Source organism: Bos mutus, chromosome 1 (assembly GCF_027580195.1).
Source record: "Bos mutus isolate GX-2022 chromosome 1, NWIPB_WYAK_1.1, whole genome shotgun sequence".
Classification (NCBI taxonomy): domain Eukaryota; kingdom Metazoa; phylum Chordata; class Mammalia; order Artiodactyla; family Bovidae; genus Bos; species Bos mutus.
Window position 1 is genome coordinate 95,847,591 of NC_091617.1, and position 18,501 is coordinate 95,866,091.

General features: G+C 45.4%; 1 protein-coding gene across 1 annotated transcript in view; it reads left to right on the forward strand.

Annotated features, from left to right (window-relative positions):
* Positions 1-17,510, forward strand: part of SLC7A14 (solute carrier family 7 member 14) — a 50,972-nt gene extending 33,462 nt beyond the window's left edge. The window contains exons 5-7 of the mRNA XM_005891731.2: positions 1,315-1,523; positions 3,308-4,185; positions 16,933-17,510. Coding sequence (XP_005891793.1) covers positions 1,315-1,523; positions 3,308-4,185; positions 16,933-17,255 — 1,410 coding nt within the window. The 3' untranslated portion in view covers positions 17,256-17,510. The remainder of the gene's footprint in view (positions 1-1,314; positions 1,524-3,307; positions 4,186-16,932) is intronic.
* Positions 17,511-18,501: the final 991 nt, after the last annotated feature.

Below are 18,501 nucleotides of genomic sequence, written 5' to 3' on the forward strand. Positions count from 1 at the left end.
ACCCACCTGCCAATACAGGAGACATGGGTTGGATCCCTGGATGCAGAAGATTCCCTGGAAAAGGGCATGTCAACCCACTCCAGTATTCTTGCAGGGAAAATCCCACAGACAGAGGAGCCTGAAGGGCTACAGTCCATGGGGTCACAAAGAGTCAGACACAACTGAGCACAGAGCTTATGCAACATGCATGCAACTTACCTTACCCAGCCCTGATTATCCCTGTAGACAGAATGTTCAGGAACAGTGTGGGGGGAGGGGCAGCAGGGGGAGCAACAGAGACACTCTGCTGTGTATTCCCCCTCCTGTACCACCTCATACCTTCCCCTCCTCCAGGAGTCAACCCTTGCAGCACACACAATAAAGTTAATCACAGTTCCTTCCTTAGGATAGTGCTTTATAGGCTACAGAGTAAGTCTACCACATATTGCCCTAATCGAACATGGGCAGGAGACCCACCGAGAATTGCTGTAAGAATCCACCCCACTCTCCTCCAGTCTACCCCACCACATCCCCAAAGAGAATGTTGCAAGTGATGATGTTACTGGGACAGATTCCCTTTTAGAATGTGTGGGCCCTAACCACGCCTCAAGAGTTGTTTGGTCTTGTGTTGGTCACCAGGCGCACTCTACCGCCAGGAGAAGAGCCACACTGCTGAGCTGTGGTCACACATCTTGCCAGCCTCCCCGGTGGCCACTTTGTTTCACTGGGGGATCTTGGCTCCTGAGACATAAGGCGAAAAAGTGATCTAGAAATGAACCACTCTCTCCTTTTCAGGCTCTGAACTCCCTCAATGATGCCAGGATTGGCCTTCACAGCCCAGGGGTCTCCTGGCCTTATGACTGGCGTCTCCATTGCCTGGGGCCAATTATAGGGGAGGGATGTCTTGGTAGATCTATGACATGTGAGGAGAAACAGGTCCTGGTTAAGCAAAGCCATAGTGGTCTTAAGTACAAAAGAAATGAGTCTTGTCCATGAGGGCACAGTGCCCTGGCTCCAGGGCCTCTGGCTACAGCTCCTGCCATCAGATAATACCTGCTCTTCATTGAACTATCCAGGTAGCTCCACTTTCAGGAGCTGAAATACCAGCAGACTTATTCCTCAGATACGAAAGGACCACAGAGAGATTTTCAGAGGAAATCCTGAGACCAAGAGCTCCAGAGGCCAGATAACTGGTCTAAAGTAAAGGCACACACCAGGAAGTGGCAGATGCAGGCTCCCATGCAGGACCAGGTCTCTTTCCTCTGCTATGGGACACCCACCCATGCATCAGACTGATCCCTCTACCTCCAACCACGTTTCATCTTGTTTTAACAGGTGAGCATGATCCTAACTCTGATGGTGCCATATGACACCATTGACACAGAGTCCCCACTCATGGAGATGTTTGTGGCTCGTGGGTTCTATGCGGCAAAGTTCGTCGTGGCCATTGGGTCGGTTGCAGGACTGACAGTCAGCTTGCTGGGCTCCCTCTTCCCAATGCCGAGGGTCATCTATGCCATGGCCGGCGATGGGCTCCTCTTCAGGTAAGGGCTATGCTCGTGGCATTTATTTTACTCTTCCATGCCTGTCCACGGAGACTGTCACCCATCTTCCCTGTCACATGGACCATGGAATTTGTCATATATCTTGGCAAAGAGTTTGAGTGAAAATAATTTAGGTCCTAAAACAGCCCCTCAGTTTGACTCTGGGTCCCTCAATCTAGCCACAAACTGGTTTGTTCCCCCAACTGCCCCTCCCCTTTTATTTGACACTGTCGGCTCCTTCATAAAGATGGTGGGTGCCAAAATGCTACATGGGTGGCCTCTGGAAGGAAGGACCCATCCCAGGGGCATCTTAGGCTTGCCCTCACATTGAGCCCTGACAACTGCCCCTCTGAAGTTGAAAAAAGTTCAAAGTTACAATCAAAGAGAGGATAAGACCCTCTGAGCAGAACCTAGTAATAGTAGCAATGACTACCACCTTTATTGACCATCTGTGTATCCCAGGTATATGGTATCCCATTAGTCATCACAATAACTCTATTTAACAGAACAGTGTACTAGATGAAAACTCAGAGAGGTAAAAAAACAAAAACTTGCCCCGAATCCCCCAGTTGCTGGGGGGCGGGGGGGCGGTCAGGATTTGAACCCAGGACTGTTTGACCACAATGACCAGATTTTTAACTACATCAAGACACTGACACTTCCAGTCGCCTAATCTGGCCAGGAAGTAGCCTATCTGCCCACGGTACACAGGGCATGTGGCCCCATCTCTTGATGCCTCATGCCTCCTGTGTGAGGAACTTGCAGGTAAAGCATTCTTCAAGTGCACCGAACAAGGAGCAAACTTCCAAGGAGGTCTCAGGCATTCAGAGGGGCCCAGCTCAGAAACCTTACCTCCGCCATTAGCTGTCACCTTCTGCAGCAGTTCCTGTGCATACCCTCTGAGGTCACCACTGGGTCAGAGCTGAGACCGTGGGGGAGCTGGAGGCTGATTGCGGTGGAGATGTGACAACTTCACACATCCAAAAGGTCTTTCTGCTGTCAAAGAAAACCAAGAGATGCTAGGCCTCTGAGCAGTTTATAGTCTTGTGTGAATCACGGAAATAAGAGAGGACTGGAAGAGCAGCGAGAATGAGGGCCAGGAGGAGAGGAAGGCGGAAGGTGGGAGCCTACCTAAGTCTAAGGAACTGCTAAACAAGCCCCTGTCATTCAGTCACCCTTGATGGTCTTCTCTATCTTCTCCAGTGAGTAACTGGCCAGATTTAGCTTTCATCCACGAGCACATGTTCTTAATGACTGTGCTATTTTGCAACCAAATCCCTGTACTTTCATTGTGGAGCAAGCTTCTCAGGCTTTGGCATAAATCAGAATCCTCTAGAGGTTTTTTAAAGTGTATAGTTTGTTGGGCCCCACTCCCAGAGAATCTGACATAGTAGGTGAAACCTGAAAATACATATTTCGAACAAGTTCCAAGGTGTTGCTAACGCTGCTGATCCATGGACCATACTTTGGGTAACACAGGTGGAGAGGACCACCAGGCAGGTATGTGACTTCAACTATCCCCTCTTCATAGCAAAGTCTGGGCTTCCATTTAGATTCCTGAGGACCTCCTAGATTCAATCAACCCACCACATCACATAATGAAGTAGGCACTTTAATAGAGCAGTTTGCCTCATACCCAAGGAATTAAAATAGATTCTGTTTAAATTATATTTCAGAAACTAAATCCTGGAGTAGGAACAGCAACAGTATTTAAAGCAGTGACCAGGAGGTGTTAAACCATGTTGAGTCAATCACCGTTAACCCTCTGCTTGCCCCTCCTCCAGATTCCTGGCTCACGTGAGCTCCTACACAGAGACCCCCGTGGTGGCCTGCATTGTTTCGGGGTTCCTGGCAGCTCTCCTCTCCCTATTAGTCAGCTTGAGAGACCTGATTGAGATGATGTCCATCGGCACCCTCCTCGCCTACACCTTGGTCTCCGTCTGTGTCTTGCTCCTTCGATACCAGCCCGAGAGTGACATTGACGGCTTTGTCAAATTCCTGTCTGAGGAGCACACGAAGAAGAAGGAGGGCATTCTGGCTGACTGCGAGAAGGAAGTCTGCTCTCCTGTGAGTGAAGGGGAAGAGTTCTCCGGCCCAGCCACCAACACATGTGGGGCCAAGAACCTGCCATCCTTGGGAGACAATGAGATGCTCATAGGGAAATCAGACAAGTCAACCTACAACGTCAACCACCCAAACTACGGCACCGTGGACATGACCACAGGCATAGAAGCCGATGAATCTGAAAACATCTATCTCATCAAGTTGAAGAAGCTGATTGGGCCCCGTTACTACACCATGAGGATCCAGCTGGGCCTTCCGGGCAAAATGGACCGGCCCACAGCCGCTACAGGGCACACGGTGACCATCTGCGTGCTCCTGCTCTTCATTCTCATGTTCGTCTTCTGCTCCTTCATCATCTTTGGTTCTGACTACATCTCAGAGCAGAGCTGGTGGGCCCTCCTTCTAGTCGTTCTGATGGTGCTGCTGATCAGCGCCCTGGTGTTTGTGATCCTGCAGCAACCAGAGAACCCCAAGAAGCTGCCCTACATGGCTCCCTGCCTCCCCTTTGTGCCTGCCTTCGCCATGCTGGTGAACATCTATCTCATGCTAAAGCTCTCCACCATCACGTGGATCCGGTTTGCGGTCTGGTGCTTTGTGGGTAAGCAACTGCCCCAGACAATCCTGTATCTTCCCCAAGATTTCTAATTTTCCTTTGGAATCAGTTTACCTGTTTAACATATTTGACCATTCCTGATGAAATGGCTTGGGATAGGTGCTCATGATAACTTAAGAGAGATGTTTAAGTGAATGCTTATTTTAAGGTTCCTTATTTATTATTTTTATATTTCCTATATAATTTGGTACCCCTGGGGTCTCTGGCAACAAATACTTAGCTAAGGAGGGTCCTTAGGTGCTTTGAGGAATAGGAAAGTAAAGAATAAGGGAGGCAAAATAAATACGTGTGAATCAATCAACCTGGGCAAGGCAACAAAAAGACTTGTGGAGTTGTAGCCCAACCACTCCTTGAGATGAGGAATATGCATGTTCAACGTGGTGACCTCTGTTCCCAAACCATATTGTTGTTCATGCTTAATAAATACTTATCTGTGATTATAAAGCACTCTTCAAATAAGAAAAAGGAAACTTTCAGTCAGAATAGTTGGGAAGGACTTTAAGGAGGCAGAATTTGAACTGGACGACAAGATAGGTTTTAGAGAGAGGGAAGTTGGCAGGGGGGAACACAGTAATCAAAGGCAAGAGTATATATATTCCAGAAGATTCCTCACCTCTGAAGGTCATCCTGCACCTTCCTGTAAGGATTTTGTACCAATTTTCCACTACCTAAGCCTCATCCCTTGTTAGACTTTAAGGGATCTCTGGAAAGGACCCCACTGACTTGTCAAAGTTCTCAGCACTCACATGATTTATTCACAATCTCTTGCTTCTGTTTAAACATTTTGCCACTGGAACAAGAAGCAAACCAATGGAAAGATGATACTATGGGTAGAAATGACTGAAGTGTGTAGAAATATTAGAGTCTGTATTCGTCAAATTTATAAAGGCACAGACACAAATACCCAAGAATGTATTCATCTTTTCCTGGACTATCCAAGCTAGATATAGCCTTCAATATCTAGTGCAATGTTACCCACAGTGTGGTAACCATTCCACTATAGATATTTGGACTGATTTTAGAGAGTATATGAACTTTTCAAAATATCGTATGGTTGTTACTTTCACAAACACTACAAAAACGGACATATTCAAATCATTGCTTTTTTAATAATTCATTTATTTTAATTTTGACTGTACTGGGTCTTCATTGCTGCACTCAAGCTTTCCCAGGCTTTCTCTAGTTGCTGTGAGCAGAAGCTACGCTCTCATTTCAGTGCTTGGGCTTCTCATTGCGGTGGTGTCTTTTGTTGCGGAGCACAGCCTCCAGGCGCACAGGCTTCAGCAGTTGTGGCACGAGGGTTCAGTACTTGCAGCACGAGGACTCAGTAGATGTGGCACACAGGCCTGGTTGCTCCAAGGCATGTAGGATCTTCCCAGACCAGGGATCAAACCTGTGTCCCCTGCACTGGCAGGCAGACTCTCATCCATGGTACCACCAGGAAAGCCCAATTATTTTTAAATTTCAAAAGTGAGTTAAACAGAAGAAAAAACATTAGTACATGTGCCATATGATTCAAAGCGATAAATAACACTTATATGGCACTTACCACATATCAGCCATCATTCCAAAGGCTTCACTTCTATTAACTTATTTAATCCACACAACCAGATCCGTTTTACAGATGAGGAAACTAAGGCACTTGACTGAGGTCACATAGAATATAAAGTGATAAAGTGAAGTTGCTCAGTCGTGTCCGACTCTTTGCGACCCCGTGGACTGTAGCCCACCAGGCTCCTCCGTCCATGGGATTCTCCAGGCAAGAATACTGGAGTGGGTTGCCATTTCCTTCTCCAGGGGATCTTCCCCAGGTCTTCCAGGATCTTCCCTGGATCCCGACCCAGGGATCAAACCTAGGTCTCCCGCATTGCAGGCAGACGCTTTAACCTCTGAGCCACTAGGGATATACCAAAGCCAAATTAGAACTCAGGTGGTATAATTCCAGAGTCCACAATCATAGTCACTACATTAAAAATGTAGTATACAAATAAAATGTAAATAAATTTTGAGAAACATTGAAACACTCCCCATTTCTCCCTATCTCAACTATACAGTTAAGTAAACTGAACCTCCAAAAGGTTCAATAACATGCTCAAGGTCAGCAAGAATAACAGGAAATTATTCACAGAGCTATTACCACAATCCAGAATCTCCATGTTCAATGGGGGCCTCCTACCTCCCCACCACAGTGCTTCTGAGCAGACCTTCGTATCTGCCCAGAATGTTTGAGATGTAGTCTGTGCAGATTAACAGAGGGCTGGCTTCATGGGTGGATGATCTGTACAGTCACACAGGGCCTCGTGCTTGGCTTAATGCTCTGGTGCTGTCTTCTTGAATTCTTAACAATGTTTTAACAAGAGGCTCCATGGTTTCATTTTGCACTGGGACCTATAAATTATGTAGTCAGTCCTACCTAATATCTATGTTTCTGGAACACCAGAGGAATTTTGCAAAAATGATGCAATGGCCTATTGCCTTTGGAGTCAGACAGCCCCAAGTCCAAATCAAAACTCTGCCATTTCCTTGTGACCTCGGGAAATTCATTTAATTCCTTTGGGCCTCAGTTTACTCATCTGTAAAAATGCAGATGATTCTACTAGACTTGATCTAGTTGCAGTTTGGGGCTTAAACAAGAAAACAGCAGGGAAAGCAGTAAGAACTATTTCTTTCCTGCCTTTCTTGTAAAAAGCTGAAATGATTCATTGTCTCCCAGACTAGCTGTCACATGCAAGAGTACAACGTGAACCTGTTCTGACTCAGGCTGCCTTCCCAATTATCAGGCAGAAGAAAGTTCCCAGAGAACCTTTTGTAATCTTGCTGATAACACAAACTTCAAGCTGGCTCCAGAAACTGATACTCCCTGGCATGGGAGGGTGCCACCCTGCAGCCTGAGTGGGCCAGACAGAGGGCACTGGAGGCTGTAGTTTAAGAAGCACCCAGCTGCTGGCTACTAACTGCTTTGGTATCATTATCTCTGAAGGCTCATAGATAAGTAAGTTTCGCCCAGAACAAAGATTCTCAACTCAGACTACACAACAGAATCATGTGAGTTGCTTCTGAAACACTCTACGCCCAGAATCCCCCCACAGAGATGTTCTGATTCAATTGATCTGGTACAACCAACCACGGTATTCTTAAAGCTTCCCTGGGTGATTCTGTTGTATAACCAGGTTTACAATGATCTAGAACAGTGGTTCTCAAAGTAAGATCCCAGACCTGCCACATCAGTATTACGTGGAAACTAGTGAAAAATGCAATTTCACACCCCAGCCCAGACCTACAGATAGAATCAGAATCTCTGAGGGCAATATAGATTTTAACAAGTCCACCAGGTAATTCTGATGTGTGCTCAAATATGAGATCCACTGATCTAGAGAGAAGAATAAGACAATAATTAGCAGGTAGGCAGATAATTTAATTACAAAACTCCCTGTTTTTTGCTATATAAAATATATCCATCCCACAACCACAAATTGGCTTATAAAATCTTTAACGATCTTATAGAATAAATTTCCCATCTCTAAACATCTGAGTCTCCAAAATGTCAGATTTTTCTTCTTCATCTCTCTATTCATAATATAAGTTTCCCAAGGAGAACAGTAGAGAGATTTCTAAATGGAGCTTATTATGAAACATCCACTACTCTTTAAAAAGATTTACATGGTTGGGCTGAGTCATAACTTGATAATCTTCTCAAACACATTTTTTACCCAAATTTCTCTAAATGAATCTTAATTACAGCATTTTTGTAACAATATTTAGCTAAGCTTTTGTCCTTCGGAAGAGCCCAACTCATAGCGAGAAACGAAGCAGTTCGTAATAGATACCCAGCACTTGTTTCTTTTCCTTCTGACAAGAGAAATAACACACATAGCAAAAGTTTCATAATTCCCAACAAAATGAACACAAAGCCAGCCTTCATTTACCCTTTCTCTTAAATGATGCAGTTTTGTAAAAGAATACCTCAAGGAGTTGGGCAGAGTCCCAGAAACCAGCAGAGACCAGTAAGAACACTGTATGATGGTATTCTCCAGGCATGCGTCAGGTCAACTTGTCCCTGTGGGCCTTTATTGTAAATTAATCATCGTTAGACCAGCTCATGGGTACCCTTACCCTGCATGCCAAGTTGCTCCAGTCGTGTCTGACTCTTTGTGACCCCATGGACCATAAACCTTACTCTAGGTGTTGTCAAGATTTCATTTGGAATTTTTTCAGTCCCTCTGAGGAAAACCAGGTGGCTCTAGTAGTAAAGAACCTGCTGGCCAATACAGGAGACTAAAGAAATGCAGGTTGCATCCCTGGGTTGGGAAGCTCCCCTGGAGGAGGGCCCAGCAACCCTCCAGTATTCTTGCCTAGAGAATCCCACAGAGGATCCTGGCAGGCTACAGTCCGTCAGGTTGCAGAGAGTTGGCCACAACTGAAGCAACTTAGCACACACACAGCTGTAGAGAACAGACGGGACGTATGATTTGGGCAACAGACCTCATAAATCCTGGACTAAACCATCAACATCCCAAAGAGAAGACACACTTCACGGTTTTCGCCTGAGCTCTCATCTGAAACCCTACTGGAAACTGACTCAAAGCAGCCACTGTGATGAAGGGAAGAGAAGGGAGAGAAGGGGGCCATGAATTCGACCTGAGAGGGCACCAAGATAAACAAATTCCTGATGATATGTCCCATAAATCAGTTCGAAATTCTCCTTGTAGGAAGTGAGAAAACAACTGGCAGCTTCAACATCAAAATTATGCTCAGAAGAGCAAGAAAAATCACAGAGGCCAGGATGAGGATGGCAACAAAGCCAAGCTGATTCCAAGAGGGAAGGAGGGGGCAGGTAAACCCTGAGGCTGCCTGCTGGTGGAGGCGCTGGGCTGGCCAGGGAGATGCCTCGGGAGGAGGGGGCAGCTGAGACTGAAGGGCCAGGAGACCACGCAGTGGAAGGCCCTGGAACAGGCAGTGCTGTGAGTGATGGGCTCTTTCCCTCAGCAGTACAGGTGCGAGGTCATCCCAACCTTGTGCTTGCAGTTTTAGTTTGTTCGTTCTCCTTGCTGTCTAGCATCCCACAGTGTTGATATACGACAATGTATTTATCCATTCTTGTATCCATGGGCATTCAGCATGGCAGCTGCTACGAACATTCTTATACATGATTTCGATGGATACACAGGGTTTGTGTTTTGGTTCGGTTTCTGCTGAGTTAGAGGTGGAACTGCTGGAGTTTTTCATGTTCTTTAAGAAAGCTGCCTTTGGTCTCATAGCCATTATATTCCTCGAATAAAATAAGGGCCCCCAGCTCCATTCTGCAGCTGGGAAACTGAAGCATAAAGAACCTGACATTATGTTAGATCAACTGCGGGCCCAGAAGAGAAGCTCCTCTGGTCCCCACTTCATCCTGAGCCTTGCTCTTCCTGGCCACACCATATTAAACAAACCTAACTGTTGTTACAATCAACAGGGCTTGTGGGTATTTAAAAAATAACCAGCAAAGTGGGAGCTGGTGGGGACTGTGCTGGATGGGAGGGCACCTTCTCATTACTATCTTAATTTCTGCACCAGCAAGTGTCTGTTTTGGAAAGTTGATCCCAGACTAGAAAAAATAAAAAAGACTCTGGGCATAACAAAGTGCCTCAGTTATCTGCAGCGGGCAGGGCTTCCTGCCTGAACGGGCGCCCCAGAAAGAGACAGCTCCACCCAGCCTGCGGTCAGGTGGCCCACCCCCCTGGCACTGAGTGTGGAGCCATGTGTGGGGCACAGGAAGTTCCTGGGGGCTCTAGAGAGCAGGAACCTGCTTCGTGACCTGAGCTAGAACCTGCGAGGCTGGGAATCTGTCTAGCTCCGGGTCACCTAGCCTCTTTTCAGAGCTGAGGGTTTTTTTTCTTTATTTATTTAAATACCACTTTTTATTTAAATTGCCAGTCTTCCTTCTTTTTCTTTTAAATTTTATTTTATTTTTAAACTTTACAATAATGTATTAGTTTTGCCAAATACCGAACAGGTATACATGTGTTCCCCATCCTGAACTCTCCTCCCTCCTCCCTCCCCATACCATCCCTCTGGGTCGTCCCAGTGCACCAGCCCCAAGCATCCAGTATCATGCATCGAACTTGGACTGGCGACTCATTTCATACATGATATTATACATGTTTCAATGCCATTCTCCCAAATCATCCCACCCTCTCCCTCTCCCACAGAGTCCATAAGACTGTTCTATACATCAGTGTCTCTTTTGCTGTCTCTCTTTCTAAATTCCATATATATGCGTTAGTATACTGTATTGGTGTTTTTCTTTCTGGCTTACTTCACTCTGTATAATAGGCTCCAGTTTCATCCACCTCATTAGAACTGATTCAAATGTATTCTTTTTAATGGCTGAGTAATACTCCATTGTGTATATGTACCACTGCTTTCTTATCCATTCATCTGCTGATGGACATCTAGGTTGCTTCCATGTCCTGGCTATTATAAACAGTGCTGCAATGAACATTGGGGTACACGTGTCTCTTTCCCTTCTGGTTTCCTCAGTGTGTATGCCCAGCAGTGGGATTGCTGGATCATAAGGCAGTTCTATTTCCAGTTTTTTAAGGAATCTCCACACTGTTCACCATAGTGGCTGTACTAGTTTGCATTCCCACCAACAGTGTAAGAGGGTTCCCTTTTCTCCACACCCTCTCCAGCATTTATTGCTTGTAGACTTTTGGATCGCAGCCATTCTGACTGGTGTGAAATGGTACCTCATAGTGGTTTTGATTTGCATTTCTCTGATAATGAGTGATGTTGAGCATCTTTTCATGTGTTTGTTAGCCATCTGTATGTCTTCTTTGGAGAAATGTCTATTTAGTTCTTTGGCCCATTTTTTTGAGTTTTTGTCCTAGAATTTCTCCCACATGATCCAGAGGACCCCCTACCCTTCTCATTTGTACATTTGAGGTCATTTGTTTAGTTTGCACAGAATGACACAGGGCTTTGCACAGGACCAAAACAAGTGGAATAAATAGGTGTTTTGCTAGCTGATACTGAGGTGCCCCAGGCTTGTAAAAGCAACGTGGCATCCCAAACCTCCCTGTAGGCCCCCAGTAGGCAGCCCTCCATGCAGACTCAAGAGATGTGAGTTCTGATGCCATTTCAATCCCTGCATGTTGCGCAGGTCTTAACTCCTCTGGGGTGATGTGCGAGAAAGTAGATTTGTATAAAAGGCTTTCCAATCACAAGGTGTCCTGTTACATAAAGAAAGCCCATTCAATGGCTGAAGGCATGATCCTTCACCTTGTCCAGCCCGAACCTCTCACAGGCACAGAACTGTCTGGAAAAGAAGCCAGAGCCTCCATTTCAATACTTACCTTCCATATAAACAGCTTCCCAGGGGACTCACTGCCATTACTGGGTGCCCAGTACAGCCATGTTTGCTGTGAAAATATTGGAACACTTCTGTGCCTTCTGCTAACTAGTTGCTGCCTTGAATACCCCATCTACAATCCATCACATAAAAAAATAATTCCAACCTACCAGGGGGGCCTCCAAGACCCTCTGCAGCACAAAAGCTGGCTGCCTTCTGATTTTTTACCTGCCTTTCATTTATTCAGATATCAGATAGGTAACTACAAAGCAGTGGATCTACGTTTTTATGGAACTGGAGAATTAAATCCACAAATAGAATAAATAATATTACTTATCAATTAGCCACCTTATTTTTGAGACTTTATTCCAAATGACTTCTGGCTTATGCTAAAAGCTAATCCACTGTCAAAAGATAAAACTTTGCCATCTACAAGGATTTACAAAAGAATAAACCCAATCTCACTGACAACCTGAATAATAGGACCCAAAACCTATTTCAAGCAAAGACAGCATTATTGGAATAAGTGTATAGCTTTAAAAAGTGAAGAGTCTATCCAAACAAATAATTCAGGGAAATTTTGATGCTTCTGGATATCAGATGATTTAAGGAATTATTAGTTTTTAGACGTGATAATGGGACTAAGTTTTTTAGAGGAGTCTATTTTACAGATACCTACTAGAGCATTTACAGAGGAAACAGGATGAAAGGAATTTGTTTCAAAGTAATCTAAAGAGAAAGGGGTAGGTGAGTGGGTGTCAGGAGAGACAGAGCTAGTGATGACTATATGGGCCTTTTTATGTTGTTCTCTCCACTTCTGTATGTTTCAAATTCTTCAAAAGTAAAGTTCAGGGACTCCCCTCGCAGTCCAGTGGCTAAGACTCTGTGTTCTCCATGCAAAGGGACCAGTTCAATCCCTGGTCAGGGAACTGGAGTGCACTTGCTGCATCTATAAGATCCTGCATGCCACAACTAAGAGCCAGCACAGCCAAATAAACAAATAATAAAATAATAAATGTTATAAAAAGTCAAGTTCAGCAAAATCATTTCCAATTTAGCGTATACCTCCCAACCACCCCCTGGTAGGTGGGAGAAATAACAATTGCAAGCAGCCAGGATCAGGACATGGAAGGACCTGGCAGGAACTGCCATCTGCACAGTCTAAACACTGACTGTGCAGCTGTAGAAAATCCTGTATTTGGTCTTGTGCCACAGTCTTCTGTGAAATGCCATAATCATAACCTACACACACACACACACACACACACACACACACCATTCTCAGGAGGAATCTAAACAAGATAACACTTGTAGAGTATTTTTAGTTCCTTGGGAGAAAGGCCACATCACTGGAGGACCTCAGCACCCAGGGGCGCTGGGTGAAGTGTTGTTCAGATGGTTCAGGATTCCCAGAATCCCCACAGATTTTTCAGAAACTACCTCATGCTTCATTCTCAAAGCCAACTGAAAAAAGGAGCAGAAACAAAACACCCTGCTTCTACACAGGAGGCTTTTAGCAGCTCTGTTTACTCCTCCAACACAAAGCCCTTGTTTATGTGTGACAGATGGTAATACATGTTTCTCTCCTCCCGCCCTCTCTCTCTCTCTGCTCCCCTTTCATTTGCTCCCCTCTGTTTCTTTGTCCCACTCCATTCTCTTTTCTCCAGTCCTTCTCTGCCTCACACCACTTTTCCTGAACTGACTCTAGGGCCAGCAAGTAAGATAAGGGCAGACAGAACACCAAGCCCTAGGAGAACACATTTGCCCAAACTGTCTATTCATGCTGTCAGGCCAATGCACCCAGTCGCTTCTGGGTTCACAGTCCTCATATTTGAAATGTGCTTTTCACATCACTGCAGACCTTAGTTACATCCTGGGAAAAAGACTATTTCCTAAACTGAAAAAAAAAAAGAAAAGAAATGTACTTTTGAAGATAGAGTGACACGCCTTAGAAACTGTAGGGGGCTCAGAGCAAACATTAAAAGGCCCATAAATATTTATGTGGCAAGTTTCCATGGATTGCTTTCCCAAAGTAATCATAGTTGACACATTTGCGTACTGACACATACATACACACACATACACACACACACATATACATACTCATGTTCCTTCCAAGCCAACCACTCCCAAAACAAAACCTAAGCTCGTACTGACTATTTCTGCACTAGGCAGTCTCTAACCCAGCAAGGGAGGGGATGTGAAGGGCTGGATAAGCTAGAGCCTTCTCTCTCTCATGGACTGCTGGTGCTGCCTATCAAACGCCCAGGCAAGTGACTCAGTCTTTCCCAGTCTCCATTTCTCCATCTGTAAAATGAAGGTATTCAAACAGATAAATGACACAGACTCTTTTCCAGCTCTAAATCTCTATGATTCTATAAGGAATCACACCAAAGTTCTTAGAGAATTACCATAAACCAATCTAGCTGATGGGCTTCCCTGGGGGTTCAGACAGTAAAGAATCCACCTCCAATGCAGGAGATGGAAGTTCAATCCCTGGGTCAGGAAGATCCCCTGGAGAAGGGACTGGCTACCTACTCCAGTATTCTTGCCTGGAGAATTCCGTGGACAGAGAAGCCTGGCGGGCTACAGTCTATGGAGTCACAAAGAGTCGGACACAACTGAACGACTAACACTTTCACACTCACTTCATAGTCTATCAGACAAAACATCTCAATACTTGGTGGGGTTAGGGGAAGGTCTATCAGAATAGATGTCAAACCAGTGCTTGATGACCTCTGCAGTACAGAGAAGAGAAGCCAGGGGCAAGGGGAAAAGAAAAAATTTTATTAAGTTTAGTAGGGAAACAACACACTTACAAACAGGATCTGAGAACGGGATAAAAAGGAAAGAACTGACATAACAGATACCAAGCAGACAGAGGAGGCAAGCTTTGCCACCTACTTGAATGCCTAGGAGAAAAGATAGCAAGAAAGAAAAACTGGGCAAAAGGAGGTGTGTGCCTGACAATAAACTCAGTCTCCTGAAATTTACTCTCTCATTTCAAATGTGCTTCCAACAGAGGTATTCTCCAAGCAGCAAACTGCTAGCCCTTTTAAAAGAGGCCTCGATTTGGTGCCTTGTTCTCCACAACAATAAGAACTATCCCCCATGCCCACCCCACCCCCAGCCCCAGCCAAGAAAGAGTAAGATCCATGCTCAGAAAAAATGAAATTGCTATTTGAGAACAGCCACATCTGCCAATGATTAACTCCAGGATTTATTACCAATTAGGACGATAAATCTCTGCTTACTTTGGCTCCTGGAAAGTTGATTTCACAGGAAAATGGCAGGGAGGAGTGGTGGTGGCAGGGAGAGTCATTTGAGACAAGGAGAGAAATCCAAGCTTAAAAAGACACACTTCAAATTCAAAAGGAAGCAGAATACCTCGGGGACCAGAGCAGAAAGCAGGCTTCACCTTGTGGTTCTAAGCAAACAGCCCAGCAGATGCCCGCAGGGTTAGCAAAGTCAGAGAGACTAGTGCCACCCAGAAGAGTGTGTTGGTACCTGGAAGGAGTTGCAAAACCGAGGGGACGGCAGTGGCCAGGCCACCAAACGGCCGAAGTTGGCAGTGGAGCACATGCATCAGGAGGTTTTTGTTTTTTTTTTTTTTGCCACATCACAAGGCTTGCAGTGGTATTTTATGAGTCCATTTTATCTCCTTTGTTAGTCTGTATTAATATTACAGACTGAATTGTGTTCCTCCCAAATTTATGCTGAAGCCCCAACCCCCAACATTGTTTTTTTCGCCAAGCTGTGCAGCTGGCGGGATCTTAGTTCCCCAACCAGGGATTGAACTGGGCCCAGGGCGATGAAATGGTAAATCCTGACTATTGGACTGCAAGGGAATTCCTGCCTCAGGAGCTTTAAGGTTCCTTATCTCAGGGGTTCTCAGCTTTGGCTGACCACTGGAATCACCTGTGAAGCTCTAAAAACACCTACACCTGAGTCACGATGAAGACCAATTAAATCAGAATTTCCAAGGGATGAGGTATCAGGATTGTGCAGGAACTCCCGAGGTGACCCGCCGGGTGCAGCCAGGGTTGAGAATCACTGCTTACGTCGTTTCCTCCTCATAGCAGCTCCCTGTATTGGTACAGTACTCTCGAGATTTCATACAAGAGAAAGCTGAGGCACAATGAGGCCCAGTAACTGGTCCAGGGTTACACAGTAATGCAGGCAGGATTTGTACTCAGACCTCACCTTCTTAACCATCATGCTCCTTGGCCTCCAATGCTATGCTTCTCAGCATTCCAGGCCCTGAGCTTCCATGGGCTTTTCTCAAACTATTTTCATATATTTTTTTCCTAAAAATTCTTACAGAAATGAGACATTAGCCCATATAATGCTACAGGTTAACTAGGAAGGCAGGCTTCTTTCCTTTGCTTGGAATGACATCAAAACAAGGAGGTTGCACCGAACATTTCATGCTCATTGGGAGTTCTCATTCATCCCTTCAACAAACATTAAGTGGCAGTTTTCTACAGTCTATAAACTAGAGCCACCCTGTACAGATAATCACACAACAGATATCCTAAGGTCCTAACAGTGGCATGAGAGTCCACAGGCACTGAGTCCACAAACGAAAGTGGACAGCTGAGTGACAGGAAAGTATTATGACTCTGGTGAGTGAAAAGGGGCAAAGTAAATCATAGGCTCATACATGCATGTTGCTACGTGGTAAAATGGGGCTTCCCAGGTGGCACTAGCGGTAAAGAACCCGTTCGCCAACGTAGGAGACAGAAGAGACGTGGGTTCGATCCCAGGCTGAGGAGATCACCCAGAGAAGGAAATGGCAATCTATCCCAGTATTCTTGCCTGGAGAATCCCATGGACAGAGGGACCTGGTGGGCTATATAGTCCATAGAGTTGCAAAGAGTCAGACACAACCAAACCAACTTAGTACCCACACATGTGGTGAAATAAAAGAATGAGCCCATAAGTGGAAATCTGGGATAGTAAAATGCTATGAGAAGGCTGGGAGTACACTGTGGGAGATCCGTAACTATTTAAACAAGAAAAGGCAAATTCCTGGCTGGCACCTACACGAGTATAGTGAGCTAGATGTCCAACAGGGGAGTGGGGACTGAGGGGACCTCAAGTGCGCCATATCCTAACCAAAGAGATGGCCAGTTCTCACCTCCAGCCAGAAGTTTCCATGTAGGAATGTGGGTACAGCATTGTCAGTCCTTCGGTTCTAAGTATTGGTTGTTTAAAGATTTACCACTTTTAAATGGCATCTAAGTCAAATCTTTTCAAAACACTGTGCAGACCAAAGAAAACACATCCACCACCAGGTCTGCTCTCATCATTGAGAGTAAGCCCCCTGCTTGACGCGTGGATCCCCAAACAACAGCTTATTCACCTGTGCTTCCTCCCACTCACCCCACCCCCTGCAGGTATGCTCATTTATTTTGGGTACGGCATCTGGAATAGCACCCTGGAAATCAGCGCCCGAGAAGAAGCCCTGCACCAGAGCACCTACCAGCGGTACGACGTGGACGACCCCTTCTCAGTGGAGGAGGGCTTCTCCTACGCCACTGAGGGCGAGAGCCAGGAGAACTGGGGCGGGCCGGCCGAGGACAAAGGCTTCTATTACCAGCAGATGTCAGATACGCAGCCCAACACCCGGACGAGTAGCAAGGCGAAGAGCAAAAGCAAACACAAACAGAACTCAGAGGCCCTGATTGCAAACGATGAGTTAGATTACTCTCCAGAGTAGGAGCACACACACCAGAAATGTGCAGACGTGGTGGTGATTTCTTTTCAGTAACTTCACCCGTGGGCTAGAAGGTGGAAACTTCTTTGGCTCTCATTTCAAAACTCCAGCCTTCCCCAAAGTCAGTCCCCAGTCATAGCCTGTCATTGGCCACCTCTGCTCTTCATGACAGTTCTGTGGAAGGGCTTCACCCGGGTCCCATAACTAGTCCCCTTGCAAAAACAAACAAAAAACTAAACTAAAAGCTATGAGAAATTCTATCAGGTGCAACCATCAGAGCTGATGGCAGTGTCTCCCAGGCCTTTGCTTTGCTGGTTGAATCTTTTTGCTTCTTACTAAGGCCCCAAGATGCAGGGAGTGAAACCCCTGGAGATGTGCCAAAGCAGGTGGGGTTGGGCAGAAGGCAGCATTTCAACCACCTGAGATCTCAAGGGCAAAGCCCTGTTAGAACGCTAGGCTGAGAGCCACTCCTCGAGGCCACGTGGCACTTGGCACTTTCTCAGAAAGCAACATTTTGTTCTGAAACCTCACAAAAACAAATTCATGGTGATGCATACTTCTTTTTCCTTCGCCAAGGTTCTCACAGTCTCCAAACTAGAACTTTAGGATGCAGCAAAGGTCAGGAACTCTGAAACCATGATCCCAAAGATCTCAGACTCACTGTAAGACAGTCAGACCCAATAATAAGGTAAGAAGCACCATCAAAACTCTACTTAAATGCCCAGGAGGAAAAAAAAAAAACCCTGATTAACCATCTCTTGCAGTGAAAGCCAGAAGGGCACTGGCAAAAATTAACTCTCTGTCATGTCATGCCTTCTCTTATACCAGACTCTAAGCTCCTGCTGACATGATGAAAGAAGGCAAAGTGGAGCATGATTTCATGGCACTAATATGCCTTGAAGAAGTAGGCTATTTGTTTTATGATCAGATAAAAAAGCTTTACAAGGAGAAGTGACCCAGCCACTGAGATCACATTGCAAACTCTATTTCAGATTTCTAAAATTATAAATTCTGAAGTTTTTTGAGATATGCAGCCACTTGATTGGTGGGTGCTAATCTGAAAACAAAAAATACTGAAGCATAGCTACTTAGGTAATCATATTCCATGAGATCACATTTCATTCTGAACCCTACTCCTCTGGAGTAGCTCACTTTCAGACATGGATTTTTCCTGTTATTTCCCAAAGTAGTTTCACTAAAGCCCAGAGGAAAAAATCTACCTGATAAGGTCTAAACCCTGGAGAAGGGC